The sequence below is a fragment of the Prionailurus viverrinus genome, chromosome C1 (assembly GCF_022837055.1).
Source record: "Prionailurus viverrinus isolate Anna chromosome C1, UM_Priviv_1.0, whole genome shotgun sequence".
NCBI classification, from domain to species: domain Eukaryota; kingdom Metazoa; phylum Chordata; class Mammalia; order Carnivora; family Felidae; genus Prionailurus; species Prionailurus viverrinus.
In genome coordinates this window covers 180,021,955-180,049,527 of record NC_062568.1, presented here as the reverse complement: position 1 = coordinate 180,049,527, position 27,573 = coordinate 180,021,955, and the positions used below count along the sequence as shown (strand labels likewise).

General features: G+C 52.9%; 1 protein-coding gene and 1 long non-coding RNA gene across 3 annotated transcripts in view; one reads left to right on the top strand and one right to left on the bottom strand.

The window, feature by feature from the left end:
- The window catches only part of ST3GAL3 (ST3 beta-galactoside alpha-2,3-sialyltransferase 3), a 202,244-nt gene extending 177,936 nt beyond the window's left edge, over positions 1 to 24,308 (top strand). For both annotated transcript variants that reach the window (XM_047872067.1, XM_047872068.1), the window contains exons 8-12: positions 695 to 790; positions 1,079 to 1,265; positions 17,549 to 17,695; positions 17,892 to 18,038; positions 24,088 to 24,308. In XM_047872067.1, coding sequence (XP_047728023.1) covers positions 695 to 790; positions 1,079 to 1,265; positions 17,549 to 17,695; positions 17,892 to 18,038; positions 24,088 to 24,177 — 667 coding nt within the window. In that variant the 3' untranslated portion in view covers positions 24,178 to 24,308. The remainder of the gene's footprint in view (positions 1 to 694; positions 791 to 1,078; positions 1,266 to 17,548; positions 17,696 to 17,891; positions 18,039 to 24,087) is intronic.
- LOC125173183 (uncharacterized) lies at positions 3,561 to 27,573 on the bottom strand. Its single transcript, XR_007154946.1, has 4 exons — positions 27,158 to 27,573; positions 19,079 to 19,918; positions 6,710 to 6,823; positions 3,561 to 4,294 (listed from the first exon to the last, which is right to left on the bottom strand). It is a non-coding gene; the product is annotated as an uncharacterized LOC125173183 (long non-coding RNA).

Sequence of the window (27,573 nt, the reverse complement as noted above, 5' to 3'; positions counted from 1 at the left end):
CATGTGCTGGGGGTGGTGAGCAGATAAGCGAGGCCCTCCAGCGGGCCTGCACCCCATGGACTGAAAGCCCTTGGCAAAATATTTCAGTCCTCAGCCATCAGAGGTCTGAGGGCCTGGGTGGCGGTGGTAGCGGAAGATGCCATGGCTTAAATGCAGGGGGCGGTGACAGTGCTGAAGCCAGTGGGCCCTGGGTGAGGGAAGCCCCAGGTGGGGGAAGCAAAATGCATAGGGCTCTCTGGTGGCTACTGGAAGCATGGGGGCTTCTGAGTTGAAAATAAGCGCAGCCATGGGTCCTGGTGCCCCCAGGCCTGTCCTCTCTGCTTGCTTTTCTGGCACAGCCTTCAAACTCAGCACACTTTGCCCTCTCTCCTGAACTCCACTAACCCTTGGGGAATCTTTAGCCTAGAAGGCCATCTTACCAGAGGCTCCTTCCTCACCACCCCAGAACTAGTGCCCTTGCCCCTTCCACACCCACGCTTTCCTGGAGAGTATCTGGGACTAGGTATGTCAGAGAGTCCCGAGTGACCTAACTACCCACAGTATGCCTTTGGCCTCAGAATGCTGCCAGAAGCCCATTGCTCTTCCCCCATTCCAGCCTGCACACGGCCAAAGGCATGGGGCCAAGGGCCAAAGGGGTAGGGAGAAGGAGACCTAGCGGACAGCTCTTCAGAGGTCTCTGCCTCTCTCCCCTCAGCCTCAGCTGTCGCCGCTGCATCATCGTGGGCAATGGAGGTGTCCTTGCCAACAAGTCTCTGGGGTCACGCATTGATGACTATGACATTGTGGTCAGGTGAGCTCCCCAAAGCAGTGCCTCAGGCACCTGAGTGTCCTGGCCCAAACCCTGGTCCCTGAGTCCATTGAGAACCATCTGGCCATCTGGCCAGTTGGGCTAAGGTCAGCAGAAGCCTCAAGAAGAACCCTGGCTTGAAGGGCTCCAAAAGCTAGGTGACTCCAGGTGACCTGGCTCCCCATTCTCTGCCCCTGGGGAATTCCGGGGTCATAGTGCCTCCCAAACACAAGCCCACAGACTACATGCAGTGAGCTCAAGGCAGGCTCTGACTGGGCCTGCTCTCTGTAGACTGAACTCAGCACCCGTGAAAGGCTTTGAAAAGGACGTGGGCAGCAAAACTACACTGCGCATCACCTACCCTGAGGGCGCCATGCAGCGGCCCGAACAATACGAACGCGATTCTCTCTTTGTCCTCGCTGGCTTCAAGTGGCAGGACTTCAAGTGGTTGAAGTACATTGTCTACAAGGAGAGAGTGGTAAGCTCCCCATACGCCAGCTCCTTCCCCTTTTGCCCTAGCCTTGCCTGGCTTCCAGGTCAGCCTGTGAGTTCTTTCTCAGCCAGACTCAGAGTCCCTCTCCAGCATTCCCTGCAGGCCCTTCCCTGGCCTTAGGACCCCCTGGAAGGAACGCTTTTTTCTGGCTAGCCCCAGCATCACTCCTAATATTCATCCTCTCCTGCCCTGCCCTTGTAGTGGCCTCCCCAAGCCCCCTCACACTCTGACTCTCATGTGGATCCACCCTCATTCCCAGCCAAGGGAGGAAGGCCTTATTTGGACCCTGGGGCCATTCTGCAGGGACAGCAGACCCCTCAGTGAGCTTGAGGGTGCCAATTCCCAAACCCATAAGTCCCACCTCTCTCTGCTTTGTACTTGTACCGCTGACCTGCAGTTAGATCCCCAGCTGCCACTGAGTCTGGTTCTACTCCAGGAATGATCAGATTCTGTACTCCTTGTCCTAGGCAGACTAGGCCCCAGGCCCGTTTCTCTAGGGGATTGTGTGGCCAAGTAGGGTGACTGCTCCTTTTGGTGGACCACCCACGGAATCCCCTCCTGAGTCCTCCATTCACAGCTCGGGGCCTACAGGGTTGCCTGCCAACTTGTCCAGGCCCGTTCCCCCCTCTCCCCTCAACCGGCTATCACCAGCCACCCCAGGGGAGGAGTACTGCAGAGTTCAGGCCATTCGTCTTCCAATACCCAAGACTCTTACGCGAGGAGAATGATGACAGATGGCCTCCGCATACAGTAAGAAGCTAGTTGTTCTTTCTGGAGGTTTAGAGGCAAGTTGGGAGGTGGGAACAGCTTAACCTTCCTATGGAGGTCTCAGTGCAATTTGGTTTAACTCCACAGCCCTTTCCCAAGCAAGGCCAAGTGCAGGCAGTGTCAAGTAGGTAGCAAGCGAGAGAGAAGACAGAAGTCAGGTCCAGAAATTCAGGTAGGTGGGACAGTGGGGAAGGGGAAGCTGAATGAGATAGGCAGGCTCCCCTGGGTTTAGCCTGGCTCCCCAAAGGGGAGGAAGGGGTTGGCTTCAGCCGGCTCCAGCTCCAAGAAGGCCCACTGCCCATGCAAACGAGGCAGAGAATGGGGCTGAAGGAGCACCCCTCTGTTTTTAGAACCATGGCTTGGATATTAGTGTCCTGAGAGCCCTTCTCTTTGCCTTGAAGGCAACAGAATTGGGGTCACAGGTAGGCACTTCTAAGGGGAAATGGGAGGGAATTGGTCCACCTTGGTGAACTCCAGGGCAGCTGGGGGCTGCTTTCCCACCCTGGCCTCTGACCATCTGCCCACCCCCTCCTGGCACATCCTTTCCTCTGCCCATGGACACCTGTCACAGGAGCTCCTAGAGGGCAGGGCCCTGATCCCACTGGCTTTTTTTTTTTAACCCCTCAATGCCCAGTCATCATAAATGATCTGGAATTGGCTCAAATACCAGATCCTGCTTCCTGCTGAGCAGACCAGGAGGCCAGGCCAAGGAGGTGGGTCAGGGCAGCCAGGTGGGTTGTTTTTACATGTTCCTTCCGAGAACAACAAGGTCAGTTAATTCAAGGCTTTTATAGTTCATCCACGGAAGTAAGGAAAGGAAGAAGAAAAGGAAGGCAGCCAATTAGAGACTCACTGTACTCTAGCCACTTAGGGCCTCACTGTTCCCAGGAAGACTCTGAGGAGCTTACCACCTTGCCTGGCCCAGGTTGCAGTCTGATCGAAGATACTAGAGCAGTTGGGATGAGGAAATGTGGGCTGTGCTCAGGCACGTGGTCGCTCTGGTGGATGTCTGTGTCCTGACCTGGCCTGGCCGTGCCTGGAGATGTAGGACTGGCCTTGTGTTAGTGAGAACTCATTCCCAGGGTTGGTAGGGGTGAGTGAGAAGAGAGAAGGGACAGGGAGGAGTCCTTTGAAGTTCTGTGATCCTTCCCTGGCTCCAAAGTCAAAGATAATTTGGGCCTTTAGAGTGAGCTGCTAGAGGAGGCCAGCAGTGCCCATGGCCTCACCCGCCCTAGCACTTCCTGGTGGCCCAAGAAGCCTGTCCTTTAGAACCTGTCCCTACTCCAAGCCCAGGGCCGATGAGTTCACAGGACCTCTCCCACACGCTACTCCACTTCTCTGGCATCCGAGACCCAGGTAAATGTGGGAGAGGCTGCTTCTCCAGGGCCTCCCCATCTGGTGCCAACCACAGGCTTGTCCTGCTCCTGCAGCAATGTTTCCAGCCATGCAGCCTCTGGGCTACTGGGGAACTCTCTGTACCTGCCGGGAGCCTCACCTGTAGAATTCTGGCAGGAGGCAGCTCTGCATTTGGGAGCCAAGGCCTGGCTGGGCAGTGCTGGAACAAGTGACAGGCCTCGGTCACGGCTGCTGCCTACAGCTTGCTATGTGAACAAGTTGCTCAGTGGGTGGAACTTTCTGGTACCCAGGAGTCATGATGGGGTCTGGAAAGAGGAAAGACTGGAAAGGAAGACTGGACAACCCAGAAGACAGCCTGTGCTAAGGCTGGCCATACTGCCTTCGTCCATATGGGAACTTTTCTTGTCACCGTTTGTGGCCATTTGGTTCCCTCATTCACTGGACAGTTGCACTACAAGTTCCAGACAAGTTACCACAAGGCTCGTTATCTCCCAGCCCTCAGGAGCCCTGAGCCAGCCAGCAAGCTTGGAGGAGTTCCCAACAGGCCATGCTCAGGGCAGCTCAGAGGAGCACCAGTGGACTGTTGAGTGGGGAAGATGAGGTCCGGAGACACGGAGGTACAGGTGTATGTAAGGCCATGGTGGGACAGGGCAGCCTCCAGCTCTTGTGAAATGTTCAGAGGCACATCTCACTCCATCTCGCCATGCGCTCATTTGCCAGGCGTCACTGAGGTGTCCTGTGTGCTGACACCATGCTGCTCCCTGTCTCTCACGGTCTAGTGGGAACAGGCCCGAAACTAGAGTTGTAATGCGATGTAGTAGGTGCTGTCACTGAGCACCCTCCTGATGCTTGATGAAGGCTGGAGGTGCTCCGTCCATTGTCTGTGGGGTCTGGAGAGGACAGGGCATGTGAGAGGCAGTCACTCAGGCCCCATTCCTCCCGCCTCCACCAGCCTCCCCTTCCCATGCCCCAGAATGCCTGGTAACCCAGAAAGGAACTGCCTTCCTAATCCCCTTGTCCACCTCCTCCCCGTCCCCCTCCTCAGTCCTGAAACTGGAAAGCTGGCCTCATTGCTGCGGGGCCTCTGACTGATTGTCAGTTCAGCGAGGCCCTGAGACCTAGGTTGGGCTGGAATGGGTGTGGTTCCAGCCCAGCAGGGGGACAGAGGACGGGCTAGGGGGTTGGCCCCTGGACAGCCTGGACACAGCCCCAACCTCCCAGCTGTAGCTCAGGCCTTGGGGAAGGAGGGAGGGGCCTAAGGCCAGCCAGGGTCCCACATTCATGCACAAGAGAGGACTGGGCTCCAGAATTTGGGAAGACAACATGGCTTAAGAGGGGAAAGCAGATCAGGCCTTGGAGTCATATAGACTTGGGTTTAAATTTAGATCCTTAGGCAAAGGATTAGTTGGGTTACCTTAGGCAAATTACCCAGGCCCCTTAGATTTAGTCTTATCCGTAAAACAGGAGTAATCCTTCCCATTGTTCAGGGTTGTTGTAAATATTAAACCAGATGAAATATAGAAGCACCTGACCTGGTGCTCGACACTTAGCAAGTGCTATCTGTAGGAATGATTAATGCTACTTCTATCTATCTATCTATCTATCTATCTATCTATCTATTAATTATTGGTGCCAGTAGAAAAGCCCAGTTGCACTAGGGAATGAAGCATTGTCTGTCTAGGCTATAGGGTCTGACCTAGGAGAAGACCTAAAGCAGGGGTCAGAGGCCAGGCCTTGAGGCAGGAGACGCAGGGCCTCCTGGGAGAGACAGCAGGGGTGGGCTAATAGTCTAGGAAACCCACAGGGCAAACAGGGCCACCAGGTCCCTGCCTATGAGGCCGTATTGGACCGGGCCCGAGATGGGGACTGAATGTCCATCTGCACCTAAGCCTGTATGCTGTTCCAGACCTGGGAGGGATGCCGAGCCTTAGGAGCTCAGTGTGGACATCACCTCATGTCAGGGGCGACTCCGCACAGGGCACCTGGAAAGGGTGCTGAGGCTGGCACACAGCGTGGCTTCCTCCTGCTGTGACTAGGCTTCTGCTGAACCAGCAACCATCTCCCCGCCAGGCCTCAGAGACAAGCTCTCCTGGGACATCGTTTCCTTTGCAGCCAGCTCTGGTGGCTCATTCCTCTTCTGCCCTGAGGGCCAGGAGGCCTCCATGCTCAGCCCCTCGGCCACATGCTAACTGCTACTCCTCTGCGCGCAGACAGAAAGTGCTGAGGGATTGGGTTTCATGCCGTCACACCCTCTCGTCACTGTCATCGATGACCTCTTGGTTACTGAGCCTCATAATCAGTATGATCACTGTGCCACCTTCTCTTCTCCCCTCTTCCTGCCTCTCTCCTCGCCCTCCTTTCTCCTCTTCCTCTGCCTCCTCCGGCTTCCGCCACCCTCGTCACAGCTGTCACGTGTTACGCTCTCCAGTTTGCCAGCCTCCTTTGAATTTATTCTCGTAACAATCCTACTAGATCAGTTCTGTTACTACCCCCATTTGGGGGATTGGGAAACTGAGGCACAGGGAGGATGAGTTGCTTGCTCCAGCTCATACAGCTAGCTGAGTGGGAGAACTGAAGTCATACCCAGCTCTGACTGCTTCAGGGGTCTTCCTAAGAAATAAGGTCAGCCACATCACCCTGCTGCGTAGAATCCTCTGTCGATCAGCTCCCACCTGTCACGGCCCATGAGAATGATAAGAGCTGCCGTTTACTGAGCTCTTCCACATGCCAGGCTCTGGGCCACACGATTTACAAGCAGTGCATCAGCCAGACATGTCAACAACCCTACAAGGCCAGGCGACAAGTAACAGTAAGTGGGAGGGTCACATTTGGAGCCAGAGGTATCTTGTGTAACCATAACATGTAACACCTCTCATTCATTCATTCATTCGGCCAATTCCAATCAATCACCAAAATCACACGGAGCCCCAGGCTTCATGTGCTGTCTCCTGGCCTGACAACTCCCCCTCCCCACGACTGTCTCGTCCAGCCAGTCCACTGCCAGGGAGTCCCCATGGAGAGAGAAACTTGAGCTGAGATAGTGGTGTTACCTTACCGGCGTCTTTTTTTAAAAGTTTATTTATTTGTTTTGAGAGAGCACAAGTTGGGAAGGGGCCGAGAGGGAGGGAGGGAGAGAGAGAGGGAGGGAGGGAGAGAGAGAATCCCAAGCAGGCTCCACGCTGTGTAGAGCCCGATGCAGAGCTCGAACTCACGAACTGTGAGATCATGACCTGAGCCGAAGTTGGCTGCTTAACTGACTGAGCCACCCAGGTGCCCCACCTTACCAGCATCTTGATGCCACTTACCACCCCTGTGTCCTGTCCCTGGCCGTCGTTCCTCTCGGAGCCTACTCACCACCGTCTTCAGTTCCATCCACCGTCTTACACCTCCATCCCTGTCCTAAGCCGAAGTCTCACACCCTACTCCACAGGGAGAATAAAGGTGGTCAGCAATCAAGAACTCTGGACTTCCCAGCCTCCAGTGTATGAAGTTACCTGCCTCCCCATCCATCCCGGCTTCCCTCACTATGCTTTCTGTGCCTCTCGCATCCAAGGTCACTTTTCTCCCAGGTTCTGGATGCCGTCTTGTCCCTCCTCCCCAGGAACTATCTCCCTTTACTTCTTTTCTCACTTCTTACTGGATCCTCCTCTCACACATGTAATTTTGTTCAGGTCTCTCTCACCTTAAAAGTGAAAGCCCTCTTTACTTTGTGTTCCTCCTCTGTCCTTCCTTCCTTTTCAGGTTTCCAGAAAGAGTCGTTACCTCTCCACGATGCCTCTCCATGTCTTCCCCTTCTATTTCCCCACCCTCTCCAGTCCAGCTTCCAGACCTGTCTCTCTGCTGGCAGCGACCTGATTCCAAATCCAGTGGACTCAACCTCTGCCTCCCTTTAAAGGAACAACTTGTCAGCAGATACCCAGAGAGCATTTGCTGTGAACCGGGCACAGTACCGAGTTGTGGGGATAGTCCCTGGTCTTACAGGCTCGTGGCCAAACTCCTGGGAGGCATGCTTCATTCCTCCTTCTCCTTTGCCTTCTGTATTCATTCAGTCTCCAAATCTGGGATTTCCCCCCTTTAAAAATAACCTCACTTGCCTTATTTCAGCAGCTTCCTATCTCCCTGCCTTCAGTCCAGTCACCCTCCAGTCTGTTCTCCAAATCTGTGTCCAAAAGAATCCTCCTCAAGTGTCCCTCTGGTTGGTTCCTTCTCCTGCTTAATGGTTCCCTTTGCCTACATGTTGCCACTCTCAAAGGGCCTTCTTATGCCCACACGTGGGTATCACCTAGAAACTTGTCCGAAATGCATTTGGAGCCCCACCTTTGGCCTGGTGAATGAGAACCTCTGGGGGCGGGCCCAGCCATCTCTTGTAATGAGCCCTCCAGGAGGTTTGGATACAGGCTCAGCTGTGAGAACCACTGGCCTGCAGGATAAAACCAGGTTCTGTGGCGTAGCGCCCATGACCTGGCCCCTGCCGACCCGTTCCTTGTCCTTGCCCCTCTTTCTTGCACCCAACATACACCCTCCACTCTGGCTGTGCCGGAATAGAGAGATCCTATATCCCACCTCCTCGCCTCACCTGCTCCCCTTCGTGAGGCTGTCATAGATGCCTCTCTTCAGAGTCCCCACCGAAACACTCCTCCCTCTGTTACGCCTGAGGGGTCACTGCCCTGCCAACTCTTACAAGCCCCCAGAGGACCGGGACCATGGGGTTTGTCTCTGTAAGTCCATCGCCTCCAGCAATGTCTTAAACACAGTTGGCCACACATAAATGAATAAATACATGTGGAAACTGAGGCCCAGAGTAAGGCAGGAACCTCTGGAAGAGTCAGGATTCCAACCCAAGTCTTCTGACCCTCAGTCAGGACTCTTTCCTCTTGGCTGGGCTGCCTCCCCCTTTCATGGCCCTGGGAGGTCGTTCTTTTAGATCCAGACCCTTGCTCTCCTCTTGCTTCTCTGGGGCCTCTCTTTCCTTTAGCCATGTTTGATCTTCTTTTTGCAGGTCAAGATCACTGTCCTTGATAAAAAAAATGAGAACTGCACGGTGCCTGGCGCTTTGCCTCTTTCAGTTGTCTGTCAACCTCATGAAGTCGGCCCCAAGCCGACTCCTATTTCTGTCCATTGCTTTTGCCAAATATAGCTTTCAAAATGGTTTTTTTGACCCTCTCCTCAAAGCACACATCAAGATAAATTCCAAATGGACTAAAAAGTAAAATATAAAAATACAACCAAAGGGAACTTTGAAGTAAGTAGAATAGAAATCACATCCCCAGAGGGAAAAGAACTTTCAAGGGGTGGACGCGCTAGGAGAAATGAGACTTAATAATATATGAAAATTTAAACTGAATTCACAACAATGAAGAGACTGGATGCCACAGAGCCTTGGAAAGTGTGTTTGGGAAATATGACAGACAAATGGTTATTGTTATGAAAGTTGACCAGAAAACTATTAGGACCCCAGCAGATAAAGGGCAGGAGACTGAGCAGATCACACAGAAGGAAATATAACTAGTAACAAAAATATGTTTAACCTTCCGGCAGTCGGAGAAATTCATGTGAAGACAACAGGATGCCATTATCACCCACCACATCTTTAAAGAACATGTTTAAATGATCATATGTGATTCTGGCAAGAGTTCAGTGACAGGTGCTCTCAGAGGCTACTGGTTGGAGTATAAACGGGGACAAGATTTTTGGAAAGGAAATGACATTTGGCACCAATAGCCATTACCCAAAGGAAGGACAGATCGGCACACAAAGGTTGTTATTAGAGTGTTATTTAATAATGGCCAAACCCAAATATAACCTGAGGGGTCTATTATGTAAATGATAGTTCGGTGACGTGAAGGAGTGCTGTCCTCATGGCTGTCCTCACAGCCGTCCTCACGGCCGCCCCCCCCCCCCCATACTCCTTTGGTGCGGGCAAGGTTGGCAAAGCAGTGCTGGGTTCGGTGTTGGGAACGATGATTCCTCTGCCTCAGCCCATGTCTTCGGGGTTCGTTTTTCCTCTTCTGTACAGTGGGGACAGGAAAAGCTTCCCCGTGTGGCTCCCTGTCAGACTGCCCTCAGGAGCGAGCAAGACAGTACACGTGGCGACGCTGGACACAGTGTGCTCCCCCTGCAGGTGACGGTCCCCTTCTGAGAAGCGAGAGTCAGCCAGGCAAGGGCCCAGGAGTGAGTGCGTCAGGGAGAGCACGGGGCCTGGGCACAGGGCAAGTGCCACTTGGGCGGGAAGGTCCAGCCACCCCATTTCTCAGCCTCCAGGACACTTAAGTAAATTTGCCTTGGACCCTAACCAGCTGCCCGTCTCAGCCTCTTGGAGATCGTAGATGAAGTTTGGGGCACAGAGAAGAGCACTGGTAGTGAGCGTGGTACAGTTGGTGAATTAAAAATAATTCAGTATAACTGGTGTGTGACATGAGTGCAGTGCCCCTGTACCGGGGCGGGAGGGCACCTGGTTCTCCTCCTGCCACACCCCTGCCATGGAGTGAAGAGGAGTAAGCAGGCCAAGAGGGAGCTGCCCCCCGCAGGCGCATCCCCAGGCGCTAGACCATTACCAGCTGCTAGAGACCTCAGAATTTCTTGCACTAGCAGTGGTCAGTCCACTTCCTTCCTCCTAAAGACAGAATCCACCTCCCTGTGCAGACCCCTAAGCCCAAGGAGGGCTGTTTGCAGGGAGGTGGAGGTGCGGGCTGGGGAGTCTGCTCACGTGTGCACAACGCTTCTCGTGGTGTGGGGTGGGGATGGGAGTGGAGAGAGAAGGGAGCCAGGCTGGGGCTGTCTCTCCTCACAGCACCACGGCTCGGCACAGATCTGCAGGAGGCCGGATTCTAAATTCAAACCTGGGTCCCCAGGTGGTTTTTCAAGGGAGAAGAGAATATATTTTTATTTAACAGCTTGGTACCTTGATTTATAACTCTCAAATATTTAGAATCCAAGATTCGGACATGTGGTATCTGGACTTCCATTTGAAATTTTGTCCCTGGCCCCACAAGCGATGGGGCTGGCCTGCATGTATGTGGGGGGCAAGGGCTGCAGACGAGGCTGAGTAGGCAGAGGACAGACGGTGAAGGGTCTTGTGACGGGTCTTTGGTATAAAGGTCACGTCAAGGAGCTCGGACTTCATCCTGTGAACTAAACAATAGCAGAAGCCAAAGAGCTGACTTGTCACCAGACATATGACATGCGTGACTTCATTGTCATAGCCCCAAAATGCCATGAAGCAGAAACTATTCTTATTTCCCCTACTCTATAGACGAGGATAATAAGACTTAGATAGGACAAAAACATAGGCCAGGAACACAGAGTGAGCAGTTAAGGTGTCAGGGTTCAAAAACAGACCTGCAGAATAATTGGGGCAGCTCAGGCCGCAAGCAGGGTGGGGTGAAGCTTGAAGGTGGGAAGCGTATGGTCGCACGGTGAACCAGCGCAGAAGCTGCAGATTTGGTAGTTGCTTAGTCCCCAGGCAGGAGGGAGAGGGCAAGGTCACGGGAGATGGATCACTAGGTTTGGGTTGCTGGGGAAGAACAGTGGTAGTGGATCCTCAGGGGAAATAGACTGGATAAGAAAACAAGCCTCTTGGGCCTGGGTTTCTTCAGCAGGGGACTGGACCACATGCTCTTGAAGGTCTCTTTTTGTATGATTGTAATCTGCATTTTGAGGGTTGGTTGTCTGGAATACTATAGAATATGTCTGTACAAAAAGAACATGCTTTATGTCTAGCAGGCACCCGAGTATTTGTGATCTTTGTGATTTGCAATCATTAGCTTTGAAGTATCTGCATCTGTAAATAGCTTCTTTTCGAGCTCTTCATTTTGCTTCTAGTTCTGTTCCTGTGTCACCTTGCCCTCCCTCCCATTTTATATGCCATGTGTGTGAACATTTTCGGGGTATGTCTCCTCTGTATTCTAAATAAGCACAGCAGGTATTCTAAGCCTCTTTTTTGGCTCTTGCTCACATTATAATCATCCTACCATGTATTGAGGTTTTTGTATACTACCCTGTCTTTTCCACTGAGTTACAGATTCCTGTTGGTTTAGGAAAACAAAAGCAAAAACCAGACCCACGCGCTGAATTATCCTGACAGGCTGTCTCTGTGGGCAGTGGAAAGCCACTGAACATTCTAGTCCTCCTGAGAGTGTGCAGGTCAGACCTGTGCAGGGAAGGGAAGGAATTGAAGGTGGAGGTGGGCAGACCTGGTAGCTGTTGGGGTGACCCCAGGGAGAGGGGGTAGCCTGTCCCAAGGCAATAGCAGCCGGGAGCCCGAGTGAGTGCGCCCACCCTGCTCTGGGCCGCGGGACACCAGCCCAAGGTCAGCCTCTCTACTCCCAGATCTCTCATCTCCTGAGGGAGAGGGAGGAAGGGGCTGCGGAAGGAGACCTGTCCAGGGAGGCACCTTCTTCCCAGAAGCTTTCCCCATTGCTCCTGGCTGTTGCATCAGCGGGAGACTGGCGGCTGCACAACCATGAGCTGGGTCCAGGCTTGACTGAGGCAGGGACATTCCTGGAGGGGGAGGGACTCGACAAGGAATGCAGTCCACAGCTGGCCTTGAGGAGAGGTTTGACCATTCTGGGGCCAGCGTCATGGGCTGGCTTTATAGGCCTCTGTGTTGTGTCCTGTGGGGCAGGGAAATGAGCTGTGAGAGGCCTGGGGCCAAATTTGGGCAAGCCTTCTGGGACAGGGCTGCGTTGTGGGGCCCGGCTTGGCAGGGTCACCCAGCGGGGGAAGGCTCCGTCGCCCACTGCCCTCCTGCAGGGAACCAGAGGGAAAAGCAGGCTTCCCCGTGTGAACGCGTGTGTGTCTGTGTACTGGCCTGCGTGGCATCCGGCGTTTCCGACCACACCCTCTCCTTGCCTCTCCACTTCTGTGACACTGGCTCACAAACATAATAGAGGAGACTTACTAAGCTCGCGCTACGTGCCAAACATGGGGCCAGATGCTTTTGCAAAGTGCATAGCACCTCGTACAATCCTCACAACAGTCTGGGAAGTGGGTCCTGTCATCCCTGTTAGGCCCGAGGAAGTTGAGGCTTGAAGAGATGATGTGACGGCCCCCAGGTCACACACGTGTCGAATCAGGATGCGAACCCTGGTTTTCCAGACTCCAAGGCTCCTGCTCTTTCACTCGCATCCCTGTCTGTCTCATGGTTCCTCTTGGTCTCCCCCAGGTGCCTCTGCTTCCACCTGCCCCCTTGACGTTGGTGGGTATGGGGTTCTCATCCCTTCTCACCTGATACCCGAGATTTTTTTTTCCTTTCCAAGTTTTTATTTAAATTCCAGTTGGTTGTCCAAAGGATACAAAAATGCTGATTTGAAGGGGCACACACATCCCAATGTTTATAGCAGCGCTATCAACAATAGCCAAAGTATGGGAAGGACCCAAATGTCCATTGACAGATGAATGGATAAAGATGTGGTATATGCATGCAATGGAACATTACTCAGAAAGAATGAAATCTTGCCATTTGCAACAATGTGGATGGAAGTAGAATGTATTATGCTAAGGGAAATAAGTCAGTCAGAAAGCTAAATATCATATGATTTCACTCATGTGGAATTTAAGAAACAAAATGGGGGAAGAGAAGGAGAAATAAGATAAAAACAGAGAGGGAGGCAAACCATAAGAGACTCTTAAATACAGAGAACAAACAGGGTTGCTGGAGGGGAGGTGGGAGGAGGGATGGGCTAGATGGGTGATGGGCATTAAGGAGGGCACTTGTCGGGATGAACACTGGGTGTTACATGTAAGTGGTATGTTAACTAACTTGGATTTACATAAAATTTAAAAAAAATAAGGAATAAATGATTATAACTGACCTCAGAAATACCTGTATTATTGTCTAAAAGCAAAATAGATAGATAGATAGATAGATAGATAGATAGATAAAATTCCAGTTAGCATACAGTGTAAATTTAGTTTCGGGAGTAGAATTTAGTGATTTATCACTTACATACAGCACCTGGTGCTCATCACAAGTGCCCTCCTTCATCCCCATCACCTATTTAACCCATCCTGATACCAGAGATTCTTTTTTTTTTTTTAGTTTATTTATTTTTGAGAGAGACAGAGACAGAATGCGAGTGGGTGAGGGGCAGAGAGAGAGAGGGAGACACGGAATCCGAAGCAGGCTCCCGGCTCTGAGCTGTCAGGACAGAGCCCGACACGGGGCTCGAACTCACGAGCTGTGAGATCATGACCTGAGCCAAAGTCGGTCGCTCAACCGACTGAGCCACCCAGGCGCCCCACGATACCAGAGATTCTTAATCAGAAGTCAGCAGATCCTTTGAGTTTGGGGATTCTGTGAACCTCTGCAAGGGTTGCAAAATGTAATGTGTATGTGCCTGTATATGTTTTTCTGAGAAGAGAAGCCATAGCTTCTATTTTAGGAGACAGGCTGGTACTTGATATTTTATGGCTGGGGAAACACCGAAATACCCAAATCATATCTTAGTCTTATTGTTCCTCCTTTCCCTGAAATTCCTAAGGAGACTCTGCCTTAGGACAGTGACAGATGGGGAAAAATAAAACAGAACCACTGACTTGTTCCGTATGCCAGTTCCCAGGGCTCTCACGCAGGGCTCCCTGGGACTTGAGACCAAGTGCAGGCCTTCTGTCCCTGTGGGACCTACATTTTTCCCCTGAGGCAGGGAGCAGAGGCCAAGATCAGGAGCTGGGCCTGTGCTGCATGGGAGCAGGGAGTCAAAAAGAGAGGCGTGTGTGCGTGTGTGTGTGTGTGTGTGTGTGTGAGAGAGAGAGAGAGAGAGAGAGAGAGACTTTTTGCCTTATCCCAGTAAATGTGACACATTCAGTACCCTCAAACCTAAGTGGCCAGGTCAGCTGCTCCTCCTCCCCGCTGAAGCTTTTATCAGATTTTCACAGAGGGTTTGAGGTGATAAGCTCATTTGCCAGTTTTGCATAGTGGTCACATATGGGGCTTCAGACGTTTCAGAGAGGGTGTCATGGAGAGAGCCAGATTCTGAAGTTGGATCCAGCCAGACCATTTCCTCGCCTCTCTGGACCCCAGTGCCCTCCGTGAAATGGGATGTGGGGCACCAACCAGGTGACCCCTATTCACCCCAGAGCTGCTGGAGGCAGAGGGGAGGTCTCATTCCTCCTCAGCTCCAGGCCCCAGACTTCCTGAGGTGGGAATGGTAGTGATGGTGATAAATAGCGTGGAGAAAGAACGCCCATCTTGGTTTTATGACACTCGGGTTTGAGTATTGGCCCAGCCACTTGTGTGACCTTGAGCATGCTACTTTGTCTTGGGATCTGTAGCTGTGAAGTGGGGGAGAATGGAGGAGATACAAATCAAGTAATGTCTGTGAAAACTAGCCTGGAGCCTCACACACCCCAGGCTGTGCCTGTTCCTGGCTCTCCCAAGCAGCCCCTGTGCCCTCTGCTCTTCACGTGTGGGGGACAGGCACAGGCAGAAACCCCAGGGGGAGAACTCTTGGAGCCTGCCAGGCTCCGCAGAGGGGACAGGGGCCTGGCACAGGCTGGCACCTGCCATTCCTTTCAGTCCACACCTGGCCCTCCCAGGAGCGGTTCCTCCCCAGGTCTGCGTAAGATCTGGCCCATGTCCACACTTCCCTTTCCTACTGGGTACTGTCGCCCCTGACCTTGGGTCTGTGGGATTCTAAGAAGATAGAATTGAAAGAAGCAGATGACCAAGTAAGCCAGGATGGGCTGAAGATACGAAGAATTCAATGTGGATTCCTGGTGTTCTGGTTTGGAAGATGGGTGGATAGTAGAAGAGAGAACACAGAAGGCAGAGCAGATCTGGAGAAACCAGGTCCGTGTCCAGCAACAGCAGATTGGTTAAATAAGTTACAGTGCATCTTAGTGACACAATTCTTAGAAAACATACTTTTGATGTCTATAACATTGAGTTATACAGATGTATCATTTAATCGAACCTCTGTTGTAAGCCTCTGGATTTTTTTTTTCACTTTTATGAATAACACTGTAATAAACACCTTTTTCCAAAGGTCTTCACCATTCTGACTACTTTTAGAAGAGAAATATTGCAGTCAGCGGATATAAAAACAACTTTGAGGCTTTTGATACATATTGTCAGATTGCCTTTTATTTTTTATTTATTTTGAGAGAGAGCAAGAGCGTGCATATAAGCAGGGAAGGGACAGAGAAAGAGGGAGAGAGAGAATCCCAAGCAGGCTCCGCACTGTCAGCACAGTGTCCAACGTGAGATCTCGCTGTGAGATCATGACCTGAGCCGAAATTAGGGGTCAGCCACCTAACCCACTGAGTCACCCAGGTGCCCCTCACATCGTCTTTTAGAAAGTCTCTACCAATTTTACTCCTATAGCAATACCAGAGAATTCTACCTAGGTGTGCATTCCACCACAAAGCGCCAGGATACATACACAGAGACACATACACACGCATACACATACTTTAGAGGGTAACAAATATATATATTGCTCTACTTCTGGGCTGTCTTGTTTCACGGATCTTTGTGTCACACAGATTCTTATACACGTATCCCATATCTTAATAATTGCAATTTCATAATATGTTCTTAATATCTTATTTGTTTATTTAGAGAGAATGAGCAGGGGAGAGGGTGTAGGGAGAGAATCTCAAGCAGGCTCCAGGCTCAGTGCAGAGCCCGACAGGGGGCTTGATCCCACAACCGGGGGATCATGACCTGAGCTAAAGTCAAGAGTTGGATGCTCAACCAACTGAGCCACCTAGGCACCCCTGTTAATATCTAATTTTTAAATTTGGGGGCTATTTTACCTGTTGAATATTTTGGGTGGGTTTTTAGAATCCTTTTGGTAAATTTCAAAAGCCCTGTTGGGATTTTTCTTAGACTTCTGTTAGGCCTTCATTTATTAGGGAGGGTGTGCCATTGTGTTAATATTCAGCCTTCCAATCTAAAAACATGGTTTATCTCCAGTTTTTTTTCAAGTCCTCTTTTTATATCTCTCAATAAAGGATTGTAGTGTTTTTTTTTATTATAGTTAAGTTTATTACTCAGTTTTGATGATTTTGTTAGGATTGCAGATGGGATCTCCTTTGTATTGTATCTGGTGACTGTTTCTGTTGGAGTACAGATCCCATTACTAAATTATTCTGTGCCTTCTAAGTTTAGTTGATTGTTTTAGGTTTTCTAGGCGAATAACAAACACCCTGAAATAGTAGGTTAGAGTCCATGGCTTGGTAATGCCTCCAGTCTGCAGGATTACTGTGACTCTCTCCAGCAGTACTGAAGCCCAGTTGTAAGGGTGGAAAAGGTGGGTGAATGGACTGAGCCCAAGTTCAGGGTTTCCCTAGGCTGGGGCAATCGAAGAGCAAGGGGGCAGGGGACTGAGGGAGCTCACAAGAGAGCTGGCGTGATCTGCTTCAGGGACTAGACCAGGAAGGGGTCGTGTACTGAACAGAAACGTAGGGCCGGGAACTGGAAGAAGGGAGAGAGTCAGGAGACGAAGGTGTGGCCTTGGAATGGATGCTGGGATGTCGCATTTCAGAGCTGATGCCTTTCCCATAAGGGACTGCACTCCCTGAGATCTCCACTTTGCTGTTAAAGAAACTGAGGTTCAGAGAGCTTGTGACTTGCCTAACGTCATCCGCCGCTAATCAGTGGCATACTATGCTCCTCTGTGCCTTACTAGCTCACGTTCTGTCCTTATTTTTCAGGTTCACTTTAGAACAGTTGACTGAAAGCAAGGAGACAGCAGAAGGGAAAGGAGGAGAGCCCAGCAGAGCAGATAGAAGAGAGAGGGCAGGGTCCTCGTGGGCCCCTCAGCTAGTTGTGAAGGGCAGGGGACAACTGGCCCACTGGGTCTTCGTGCTGATCCAAGAATCCCCTCGGATGGGAACAGCACACCCCAGTGCCCCACGCTGTGTGCCCCTGCCCTGCAGTTCACTCTGTGTCCACCATCATACACCGTGGCCCCACCATGTGCTCTCTGTTCCCCACCACCTCCTCTTGTGACTGTCATACATCCCGTGTCCCCCCGCCACACACACACACACCAGGTCATCCCTCTACCACGGTGTTTATTCCACACAGGCCCCACCTTGTTTCTCATTTGCCTGTACACACTTGGGGTCTGGCCACACACACACGCAGCCCCATCGCAAGCTGTGTGCCCAGCTCACGCCCACTTATGCTATGTCTACAGAGTGCGTCGGATGGCTTCTGGAAATCTGTGGCCACTCGAGTGCCCAAGGAGCCCCCTGAGATTCGCATCCTCAACCCATATTTCATCCAGGAGGCCGCCTTCACCCTCATCGGACTGCCCTTCAACAACGGCCTCATGGGCCGCGGGGTGAGAGAGTGGGGCCCCGGGAGAGGGCAGAGGGGAGCTGGGTCAGAGATGCTGTGGGAGGGGAGGACGGGGTGGCAGGGTGAGGGGCAGAGGGCTTGTTCCTCCGAAATGGAACTCAGCTCTGATGAGTGTCGCTAAGGGTCTCAGACTGACTCGGTCCTCCAGCTGAATTCTACACTTCCTCCCTCCCCTCCAGAACATCCCGACCCTTGGCAGTGTGGCAGTGACCATGGCACTACACGGCTGTGATGAGGTGGCGGTTGCAGGCTTTGGCTACGACATGAGCACACCCAATGCACCCCTGCACTACTATGAGACCGTGCGCATGGCGGCCATCAAAGAGGTGCCGGGCTGGCTGGGGGGCAGTCCCTTGGGCAGGGCCAATGGAGGGGTGTCCCAGCACAAAGGAACAGAAAGGGGTGAGCCAGCAGCTGGTCTGGCTGCCCAGAGCGCGCAAGAAGGCTCTGCCCTGCCCTTAGCTAAGTTGGATCCCTGAAGGTCCATCCCTGCATTCAGGTCTCTGACCACCGAGCGTCCTCTGTGCCCCTGAGCCCAGCACTCCTTTCCCCACCCTTCTCCCCACACTTTCCCTCCCTGACCCTCTCCCTGCCCTGGTCCTGCACCTGCCTCATCCTTGCTATTCCCAACCCTCATATGCTCATCCTGGCACCAGCTCAGGACCGTCTTCTCTACTGCAAGTCCTACCTTCCCCCGAGGACTTTTGTGCCCCCTCAAACCACCCACAGACATTGCCTCTCAGTCCCTGTACCTCTTCTGCCCCTCCCACCCCTCCCCCCACCCCCCCCCCCCCCCCCACGGAGGAAAGCACTGAAGCTCTCTATCGCCCAGCATTGCTTCCCAAGTGATCCCTGTATTCAGCTGCCTTAATGTTCCAGAAGCATGCCAGGTCTCCCGGGCCATCAGTCAGCCTCTTCTGATGGCATCTCTGCCTTCACACCCAGGGCCCACGTAAGCCCCTCTTACAACTCCCTCCACCTCCACCACCAGCCTTCCACTGATGCCAGCCTGGAACCTGCACATCTTGGGCCAGCACTTCGAGCAGCTTCTCTGATCCCACAGGGGAATGAGGGGTGGAGGGGGGGTTGGAAGACGCCTCCCATCTGTGCAGATTCTGTAAGTGTAGGGGTTCCCATCTCAGCCAGCCGTCCTTCTGCTCACCGCTTATTGGTGCGCCCTTCTCCAGCCCAGAGCCCTGTCCTCCCTGAAAGCTCCCCCACCCTCTTGTCCTGCGGGGAAAACGGAGGCTGCGGCAGGGACTCTGTCAGCTCCTGCTGGCTCGTGCCCGCTGCACTCCTCACTCCCTCCCGGCCTGGCTTCCTCCTCCACCTGCCATGACTCCCACTCAGGTCACCAGTGACTCACCTCAAGGCTGCCAAATCCAGTGGACACATGTTTCCTGACCTCTCAGAAACATGCTTTATGTTGACTACTCCTTCCTCTTTGAAACTGCCCCTGCTCGGGCTTCGGAGTCAGTAATTTCTGGCGTTCTTCTGATTTCGCTCGCCAGTCTCTCTCATTCTCTTTCTCAGCGTCCTTGATTTCAGAGTCAGCATTCGCTAGGGCTCCATCCTGGACAGTCTTCTCTTTCCGTACACGTTCTGTGGGAGATTGACACCCCCATCCGTGGCTTCAGTTGCCATCTGTATTGTTTCATGCTTGGGGTTCACTCGGGCCACCTCAAGTAATGGGAAGTTATTGCAAGAATGTAAGAGAGACTTGGGCAACCAGAAACTGCCTTACGGCTGGGCCTCCTGTTGCCTGGAATGGGATTCAGGAATAGGGGGCCCATTTCAGGTCCAGCACCGCTCCAGAACTGTCTGTCTGACCCCATCACCTTCAGCAGTGACTGGCTCCAAGCCTGCCTCCTGATTGCCAGGAGCCTGTTGGTCTTTCCATCTGTCTCTCTTCATGTATCTTCTTGCTTTTCTTGTCCCCTGCCAGCACCCATTCTGAACCACTGGCACAGCTTTTGCCTGTCTCCTGGCTTCTCTTTCCTCGTATCTGTGGTCTCTTACATACTCCCTTTGTGTAAATTTTGTGTCGGCGTTTCAGGCAGAGGGTGAAAGGCTGTAGACACGGGCAGTAGCCAGGTCACTCAGGACTTTCTGTGCCATGGTGAGGAGCTTGGACTCCACTCTGAAGGCCAGAAGGAGTCATGGAAGGATCTTAGGCTGTAGATTAGTGCATAGTAGGCCACTGCGCCTGCAGCATGAAATACAGGGGCACAGACTTCAGTACAGAGAGCAAACTGAGGGTCGCTTTGGGGGAGGCGGGTGGGGGGATGGCTAAATGGGTGATGGGCACTAAGGAGAGCATTTGCTGGGATGCGCATTGGGTGTTATATGTAAGTGACGATCACTGTTCTGCTCCTGAAACCAATCAATACTACACTATATGTTAACTCACTTGAATTTGAATAAGTAATGGAAAAAAAAAAAAATGAGGGGCACTAGGTGGAGACAGAACTAGCTGGGAGGCTGTCACAGCAGTCTAGGCAAGAGATGAACACCCCTGACCAGGAACTTTTCAGTGTCAGTGAGAAGACAGAGAAAGAAACAGAATTTTAAATCCGCAGGGCCTGGGCTTGCCTCGGTACGGGAAGAAGGTAGAAGGGACAGCACCTTCCCTGAAAAGCCCTCTGGTGGAGACTGTTCCCTTTCTTCGGTGCGCCAGATCTCTGTTTTCAGGCCCAACCGCCCCCGCCCAGCCCTCTGAAACAGGCTGGCTTGAGGCTCCTGGCGTCTGCCGCACCCCCTTCATGCAGGGCGCTGAGGAGGTCAAGCCATGACATCAAATGGCCTGGGTTCAGAGCCTGGCTCTGTGCTTTCCTTTCCTTACCAATAAAAAGGGTAATGACAGCACCTACTGCCTTGGGGGAAGATTAGACGTGATGATGCTTAAAAAAAAAAAAAAAAAAGGCCTGGCACATAGCAAGCACACATAAAGGTCCACCAGTATTACCAATATTACCAATATTAATGTTTTACCCCTGCCTCCTTGTTACCTCCCAACGTCCTAGACGAGGATGCACTGGAAATGCTGGTGCCTGGGCTCAGGGTCCCTGCCGTCACCTTTAGTGTCTCCAGTAGGCAAGTGAACCAGGCAACACCCTGGCCCCCACCACTGCTTCCCCTCCACTCGGCCCACGGGCCCATTCTCCAGGCCCAGCGGGAGTGTGCGGGCTGTGGAGGCCAGTGGAGCAAGGATTGCATGTTGGGGGATGTGCAAGGGGCGTCAAAGGAGTTCAGAGGGGAGAAAAGTGAAAGGACAGAAGCGATAGGAAGGTGCAGGGTCACGGATACCAAGGGAGCAGCGTTCATGGACTGTCTGCCACGTCGGGTGCTGTCGAGAAGTCCAGCAAGATGAGTACTGGGAAATAGCCAGTGGCTGCACCAGTGAGGGGGCCCCGTGGACGGTGGGGAGAGCAGCTTCCAAGGCCGGTGACCAGGAGCTAGACTGCTAGCTGAGCGGTGAGTAGAGGCGGTGCAGAGAGGACAGAGAGGCAGGCATGGTGCATAGGACGTGCTCCCGGGGAGCGTGGACGAGGAGGAGGAGAGGGACAGAGCAGCAGCTTGCCCGAGGCTTACACAGGCTCACAGAGGTCCGTGCCACCCAGCAGAGAGACCCGGAAACGTCCTTTTGTGAGTTGTGGTCACAGCTGCCTGTTCAGATACAAGGCCAGCATGGATGGAATCCCCCAGGGAGCCGACAGGGTAGAAGTGTGGGCGGTTAGGGCAGCACTGGCGTTTAATGACTGGCTGAAGGACGGGGAGCCAGAGATGAAGACAAAAAGGGCTGTCAGAAAGACAGCTGCCTCCAGAATTCGGGGTTCTGCTGAGGCTGGGGACCCAGGACCACCAGAATTCTGCCCTAGCCCGTAGACACTATAGACAACACAGTGCAGATAGTTCTGGTAAGCTCCCATGCCGTCTGTATAGAAGGGAGAATGAGGAGGGATTTCCTGGTTCAAGAGAGCTACACCCCAGGGCCCACCTTTTTGTTTGCTCTTTCATTATGGACACTGTCAAACATGTTTATAAATACAGAGAATAACAAATTGTCAAGTACCTGTCACCCACATCCCTCAATTACCAGCACGTAGCCACTGTTTCATCCGTTTATCCCCTCATGCACCCCTCCTCGCTGATTATTTGGAAACAAGTCTCTGATATTTTATTGTCTCAGCCTTGAATATTTCAGTAACTTTCTCTAAAAGAGAAGAGCTTTTTGAAAAGTATCGCAATACCGCTATCACACCTTTAAAAAAAATGAATAATCCCTTAACGTCATAAAAAATGTCTAGGCTTGGGGCACCCGGCTGGCTCAGTCAGAAGAGCATGCGACCCTTGGTTTCTGGTTCATGAGTGTGGGCCCCACAATGGGGAAAGAGATTACTAAAAAAATAATAAACTTAAGGAAAAAAATGTCCAGTCTTCCACTGAGCTTTCAAACATTGATGATTCCCAGTGGGTGTTCTTAAAACTAACCCATCAGATCGATTGCTTCTTGCTGGGGGTGATGGAGGGGATACATAAGCAGAGAGCAGTGTAAGTTTCTACATTTGTTCAGATCCTGGCCCTACCATTCCTCTAAGCATCCATTTTCTTTCTTTCTTTCTTTCTTTCTTTCTTCCTTCCTTCCTTCCTTCCTTCCTTTCCTTCCTTCTTTCTTTCTTTTCTTTTTCTTTCTTTCTTTCTTTCTTTCTTTCTCTTTCTTTCTTTCTTTCTTTCTTTCTTATTTTTTAAATTGTTTTAGTTTATTTATTTTGAGAAAGAGAGCACAAGCAGGGAAGGGGCAGAGAGGAGAGACAGAATCCCAAGCAGGCTCTGTGCCATCAACGCAGAGCCCGATGTGGGGCTCGAACTCACAAACTGTGAGATCATGACGCGAGCTGAGATCCAGAGTTGGTCACACAGACGCTTGACCAACTGCGTCATCTAGGCGCTCCTAAGCTTACCCACAAAATCTAATTTCATTCAGTACATATTTATTGAGCACCTACCCTGTGCCAAACAGTCCCTGCCTTCAAAGAGAGAGTGTGCCAGGAGATGGACTTTTCAAGGAATGAGGGCAAATCACACTGCCACAGGGAGGGGGCAATTCACAGACAGCAGAATATAATGACAGAAGCCTCAAGGGAGCCAGAGGTTTTAGGGAGTTTGGAGGAACAGTTGTGTAGATGGACCAATAGAGAGAGGAAGAGCCTGTAGACCTTCAGGTGTCATGGAGTGTGGATTGGGGGAGAGGAGAACAGTCCCCACTTGAAATGCATCTGGGGTACACTGTCCTTAGGGGCAGCTGGGTTTGTGGTTAGCGTAAGAAGTTGAAGGGGAGGGGCGCCTGAGTGGCTCAGTTGGTTGAGTGTCTGACTTCGGCCCAGGTCATGATCTCACGGTTCACGAGTTTGAGCCCCGTGTTGGGCTCTGTGCTGACAGCTCAGAGCCTGGAAGCTGCTTCAGATTCTGTCTCCCTCTCTCTCTGCCCCTCCCCCACTCATGCTCTCTCACTCTCTCTCAAAAATGAACATTTTTTTTTTAATTAAAAAAAAAAGTAGAAGGGAATACTCAGAGAATGTAGGGAATTTTGCCTGCGTTTAGATTGAAAGGATCTGGCCAGTTGTACAAAGTTGGCTGAATGAGAATAAGGACAGGACAGAGCCCTGCATCCTTAGCACCAGTAAACGGTGCTTGTTAACATCGCTGTGAGGCTTGGTGCTGACCAACCCAGCAGAGCAGTCAGGTGGGTACAAACTGTAAAGAGGCTGTCCACGCTCACTGAGTCAATCAGTTAGCCCTTTTTCATCAGAGACTTAGCCATCAGAGCCTCCTGGTGGGAGTACTGGGGACAGGAAAGAGCCTCAGCCCGGGTGCAGTCTTCCCCCAGGAAAGCCCCAGAAGGCAGCATCTTCCCTATAATTAACATTAACTTCCCACATTAACAGAAAGGTGAGCCTCTTGGTCTCGGGCCCCCTGGCTCCTCTGATCTGAGAGGCAGGATTTCATCAGCTGCCCCCAGGCCTGGAGACTGGATTGCATCAGGCCGGAGGATGACTAAGCCACCCCACGCAGTTCTCTTTCCAGCAGGGCCCACCCGCCAGGCCTGGGCCAGACCTAAGTGACTCACATTGCCTATCCTCAGGGTGCCTAGGACCTAGGTGCCCTGGACATACGGCCAGACAAGGAGGTGCTGAAGTCTGTGGGGAACAAGGTTGGAAGGCCTACATCTAAGACTTGGAAGAGGAGAAGAGGCATAGTTCTCCCAGTGTGGGGAAGGAGGGAGGATGAACCGTGGCCCTTCTGGAGCATGGGAGGGTGGCGGTCAGAAGAGGGCACTGAGCTCAACTCATCACATCTCCATGTCTTTCCTTCCAGTCCTGGACGCACAATATCCAGCGAGAGAAAGAGTTTCTGCGGAAGCTGGTGAAAGCACGTGTCATCACCGACCTAACCAGCGGCATCTGAGGCGGGCCCAGCACATGGCCACGGAGGTCCTGGCACCGCCAAGAGCAAGCAGCAGCCACCACCACCTGCCCACTTCATTGGCCTTGGTCTGGCTCTGCCTGAAAGGCACAGGAGTCTTTAGACCCCGAGAAGGACAGTGCCAAGTGGCCCCAGGGGTGGCGAGGCCTTGGCAGGGCAGCCAGAGCTGTGTCTGCCCAGAGGCCAGCCTCAGAGACCAGCACTTGGCCTCATTCTCAGCCTGGGTCCTTGAAGCTAGAGGGCCAGGAGGCCACCAGCCGTGCCCAGCAGGCCCAGCATGCAGGAGGTGGACGTCAGGCAGCAGGGCTGCTGCTGGAATCATTTCTCCAATCAGTGTTTGGTGTATTATCATTTTGTGAATTGGGGTTGGGGGGAGGGTAGGGATAATTTATTTTTAAATAAGGTTGGAGATGTCAACTTTGGTCCACTTGCCATACAGAAAGAGGCCCACTAGGGGGCCTATCGGGTCTAGGTACCAGTGGGCTCCCTGTAGAGTAGGGGTGCCATGACTAGCCTGGACCCTGCTCGGGACTACAGGGGAGGTGGGCAAGGTCTCATGCCAGCCCTCTCCAGCTCATGACACTGTTTGGCCTTTCTTGAGGAGAAGATGGGGTATTCCCATTCACCAGCCCCTAACTACCCCACAGGGAAACCCTGGAGCCATCATTTAAGCCAACAAGACAGCCCCTGGGTTAAGCAGAAAGAACTACAGAGCCTGGGAGATGGGGCCTGGCCCAACCTGATGGGAATAGCGCCCCCCCTCCCCAGCTGCAGCTGATCCATAGGACAGCGCCCCAGCCTGGACTGACCAACCTGGCAGCTGTTCTGGACTTCAGCAATGAGACTGTCAGGTCCTTGGGTTCTGCCTTTAGCTTGGACCAGAGGGAAGTGAGGCTCAAGGACCTTACCCAGGCTGTGGCAGCCATCCTGGAAGCAATAAAGCTCTTCCCCGAATCTGGCCTCCTCTTGCTTTCTCTGACTTTCCTGGAAGAGGCAGGAACCTGGGGCCTCAGCAATTATGTTAAACTCAAGGGCCATCTCTCTAGCCCACGCAGATTCCTGGGTCTCTTTCCCTTCTCGTGTCAACTGCTGGACACGGGTAGCTACTACCTAGGGGCCTCCTGAAGCCTCTCCCATCCCACAAAGTCCTACACCCTGTTTGCTTTAAGAGAAGCAGACCAAAGGTATAAGGGCATGCCCCAGAGTCTACCCTAGTCCTCCTAAAGGAGCCACTGAAGTCCACAGCCTTACGATAGCACCTCTGAGTCCCCAGAACCCCAGTTCTGCAAGCAGGGACAGAGATTCCTACAAGTACAGGAAAGATCTATACTGAGCCTCTGACACAGGCTCAAAGACCTTACCTGCTCCTGGCACCCCAGGCTGAGCCCTGGGGAGAGTATGTCCCACCCCAACCCAGAGCACAAAGGGTCCCCTCTCCCCACACAGAACAGGAAGGCACAGCCCCCTCTGGGCACCCTCAGGTGAACATTAGAAAGGCTATCCCCACCCCCACCCCCTTAGAGCGCTAGAGTCTGATCCCTCCCTTTCCAGCATCCCCAGGCAGGCCTGAGAATGGGACAAACATACACCTGCATCTGAAGCCATGGAGTGAGCTTCCTGCCAGAGCTGCCACTATGACAGGCTGGCTGGCCCCCTCATCTCTCACCTGCCATCCCAATCCAAGAGTCCTTGCCATCCCAAGGACCACCACCTTCCCACCTGCCCCCTTACTGCCGTGGTTTGTCCTCAGGCAGAAGCCTCCTCAGCTGAGGGGAGAGCAAGACCCTGAGAGGCACACCCAGAACTCCCTTGGGATTTTGCTGGCAACTGGGCACAACTCCAAAGTACATCATGTTCTACGGGAATGGCACCCCCTGGAGTTGTACAGGGCATGGGCTGCATGCCTACAAGAGGCAGCCACGGCTGATAAAGCCCCAGGTTGCAAAAGGCAGCAAAGAGAGGATCTACTCACTGCGTGGCCCCTGTCCTACCAGGGTCCTGTCAAGCCTGCGGACAGCCACCACCAGTTTTCTGTGGTCTGGCTTCTGCACAGAAACTGCTCTCACAAAAGCTGTGGTTCTCAGCCCCGGCCATATGCCAAAATAACCTGCACCGATTGGGAAAACGGCACATGCCCACCCCAAGATTTTGATTCAGGTCTGGGGTGGAGCCCAGATGTGGGTGGTTTTAAAAGGTCCACAGGTGGTTCTGATGCATAATCAACATACAGCTGGTCCACACACGTCCCCTGAGCACTTTCATCCCCACCCATGGCTTCCAGTTGTCAGTTGGTCAACAATTTCCAAATTGCCATCTCCACCCCAGCTCTCTCCACGTTGCTGCAGGCTACAGATTCAGCTACTTCCTGAACATCGCCGCTAGGGTAATTCACAGGTCCTTCCAACTCCACACGTCGGACACTGAACTCGTGAGCTCCTGTCCTCCACATGCCCCTCCTCCGGGAAGCCCCAGCTGCCAGCATGCATCGCCTCCACCTCATCACCCAGGCCAAAGGCATATCTTTGTCCTACCTCTTCACCCCATCCAATCAGGGATCAATTGAGTTTTCAAGAAGGTGTGCTCGCGAAAGAGGCTTGCAGCCCTCCGCTAGCCCCACACTCTGCCTCAGGCTCCTCTCTCCCCAGCAGCCTCCTTACATATCCCCAGACCATCCACCCCACTGCGGCCAGTCTCTGAAATGCTTGTCTGGTCACACCATTCTCCTGCCTGAAACCCTTCAGTGGTCCCCAGTGCCACCTGGATAAAGGCCAGACTCTAGTATGACACACAGGATCTGGCCTTTCCTTACCTCTATCCATGTTACTCACTCAACCTCCACCCCACCTGCCAAATTGCCGTAATTAGGCACCTGAAATACTACCCTCCAGCTGCTACCTCAAAGCCTCCGTGCATGTTTCTCCTCTGTGACCCTCCCTTCTCCAGCACGGGCACCCGCGCCTACCAGCACTGCCCCTGTGGCGCCCCGGGTGAGCAGCGGTGTTCTCGGATCTGTCTCCACTCCAAGCCCCGGGCAGTGGGGGCCCTGCGGCAGGGCGGCTGGAGCAGGGTCAGGCCCCCAGGGCCCCAGCGCAGCGCCTCACCAACATGACGAGTTCCATGGGTCCGCTGGGAGAAGTTAGCGGTGGGCCAGACAGCAAGGAGCAGCCACTGCGGGCCGGCCAGCCGGGACCCCAGAGACCGCACCGACTGCAGGGCCCTCGGCTGAGGCAGGGACCGGCCTGTCCCCTCCCTCCCCGCCCTCAGCCCAGCCTCCCGACTCCCTACTTCGCGTGTCTACAAACTCTGAACGCCCAGTTCCCGTGCCTCTCTGCCGCCTGGGTTCTTAGCTCTGAGTCCCAGGGTCTCCTCCCAGCGTCT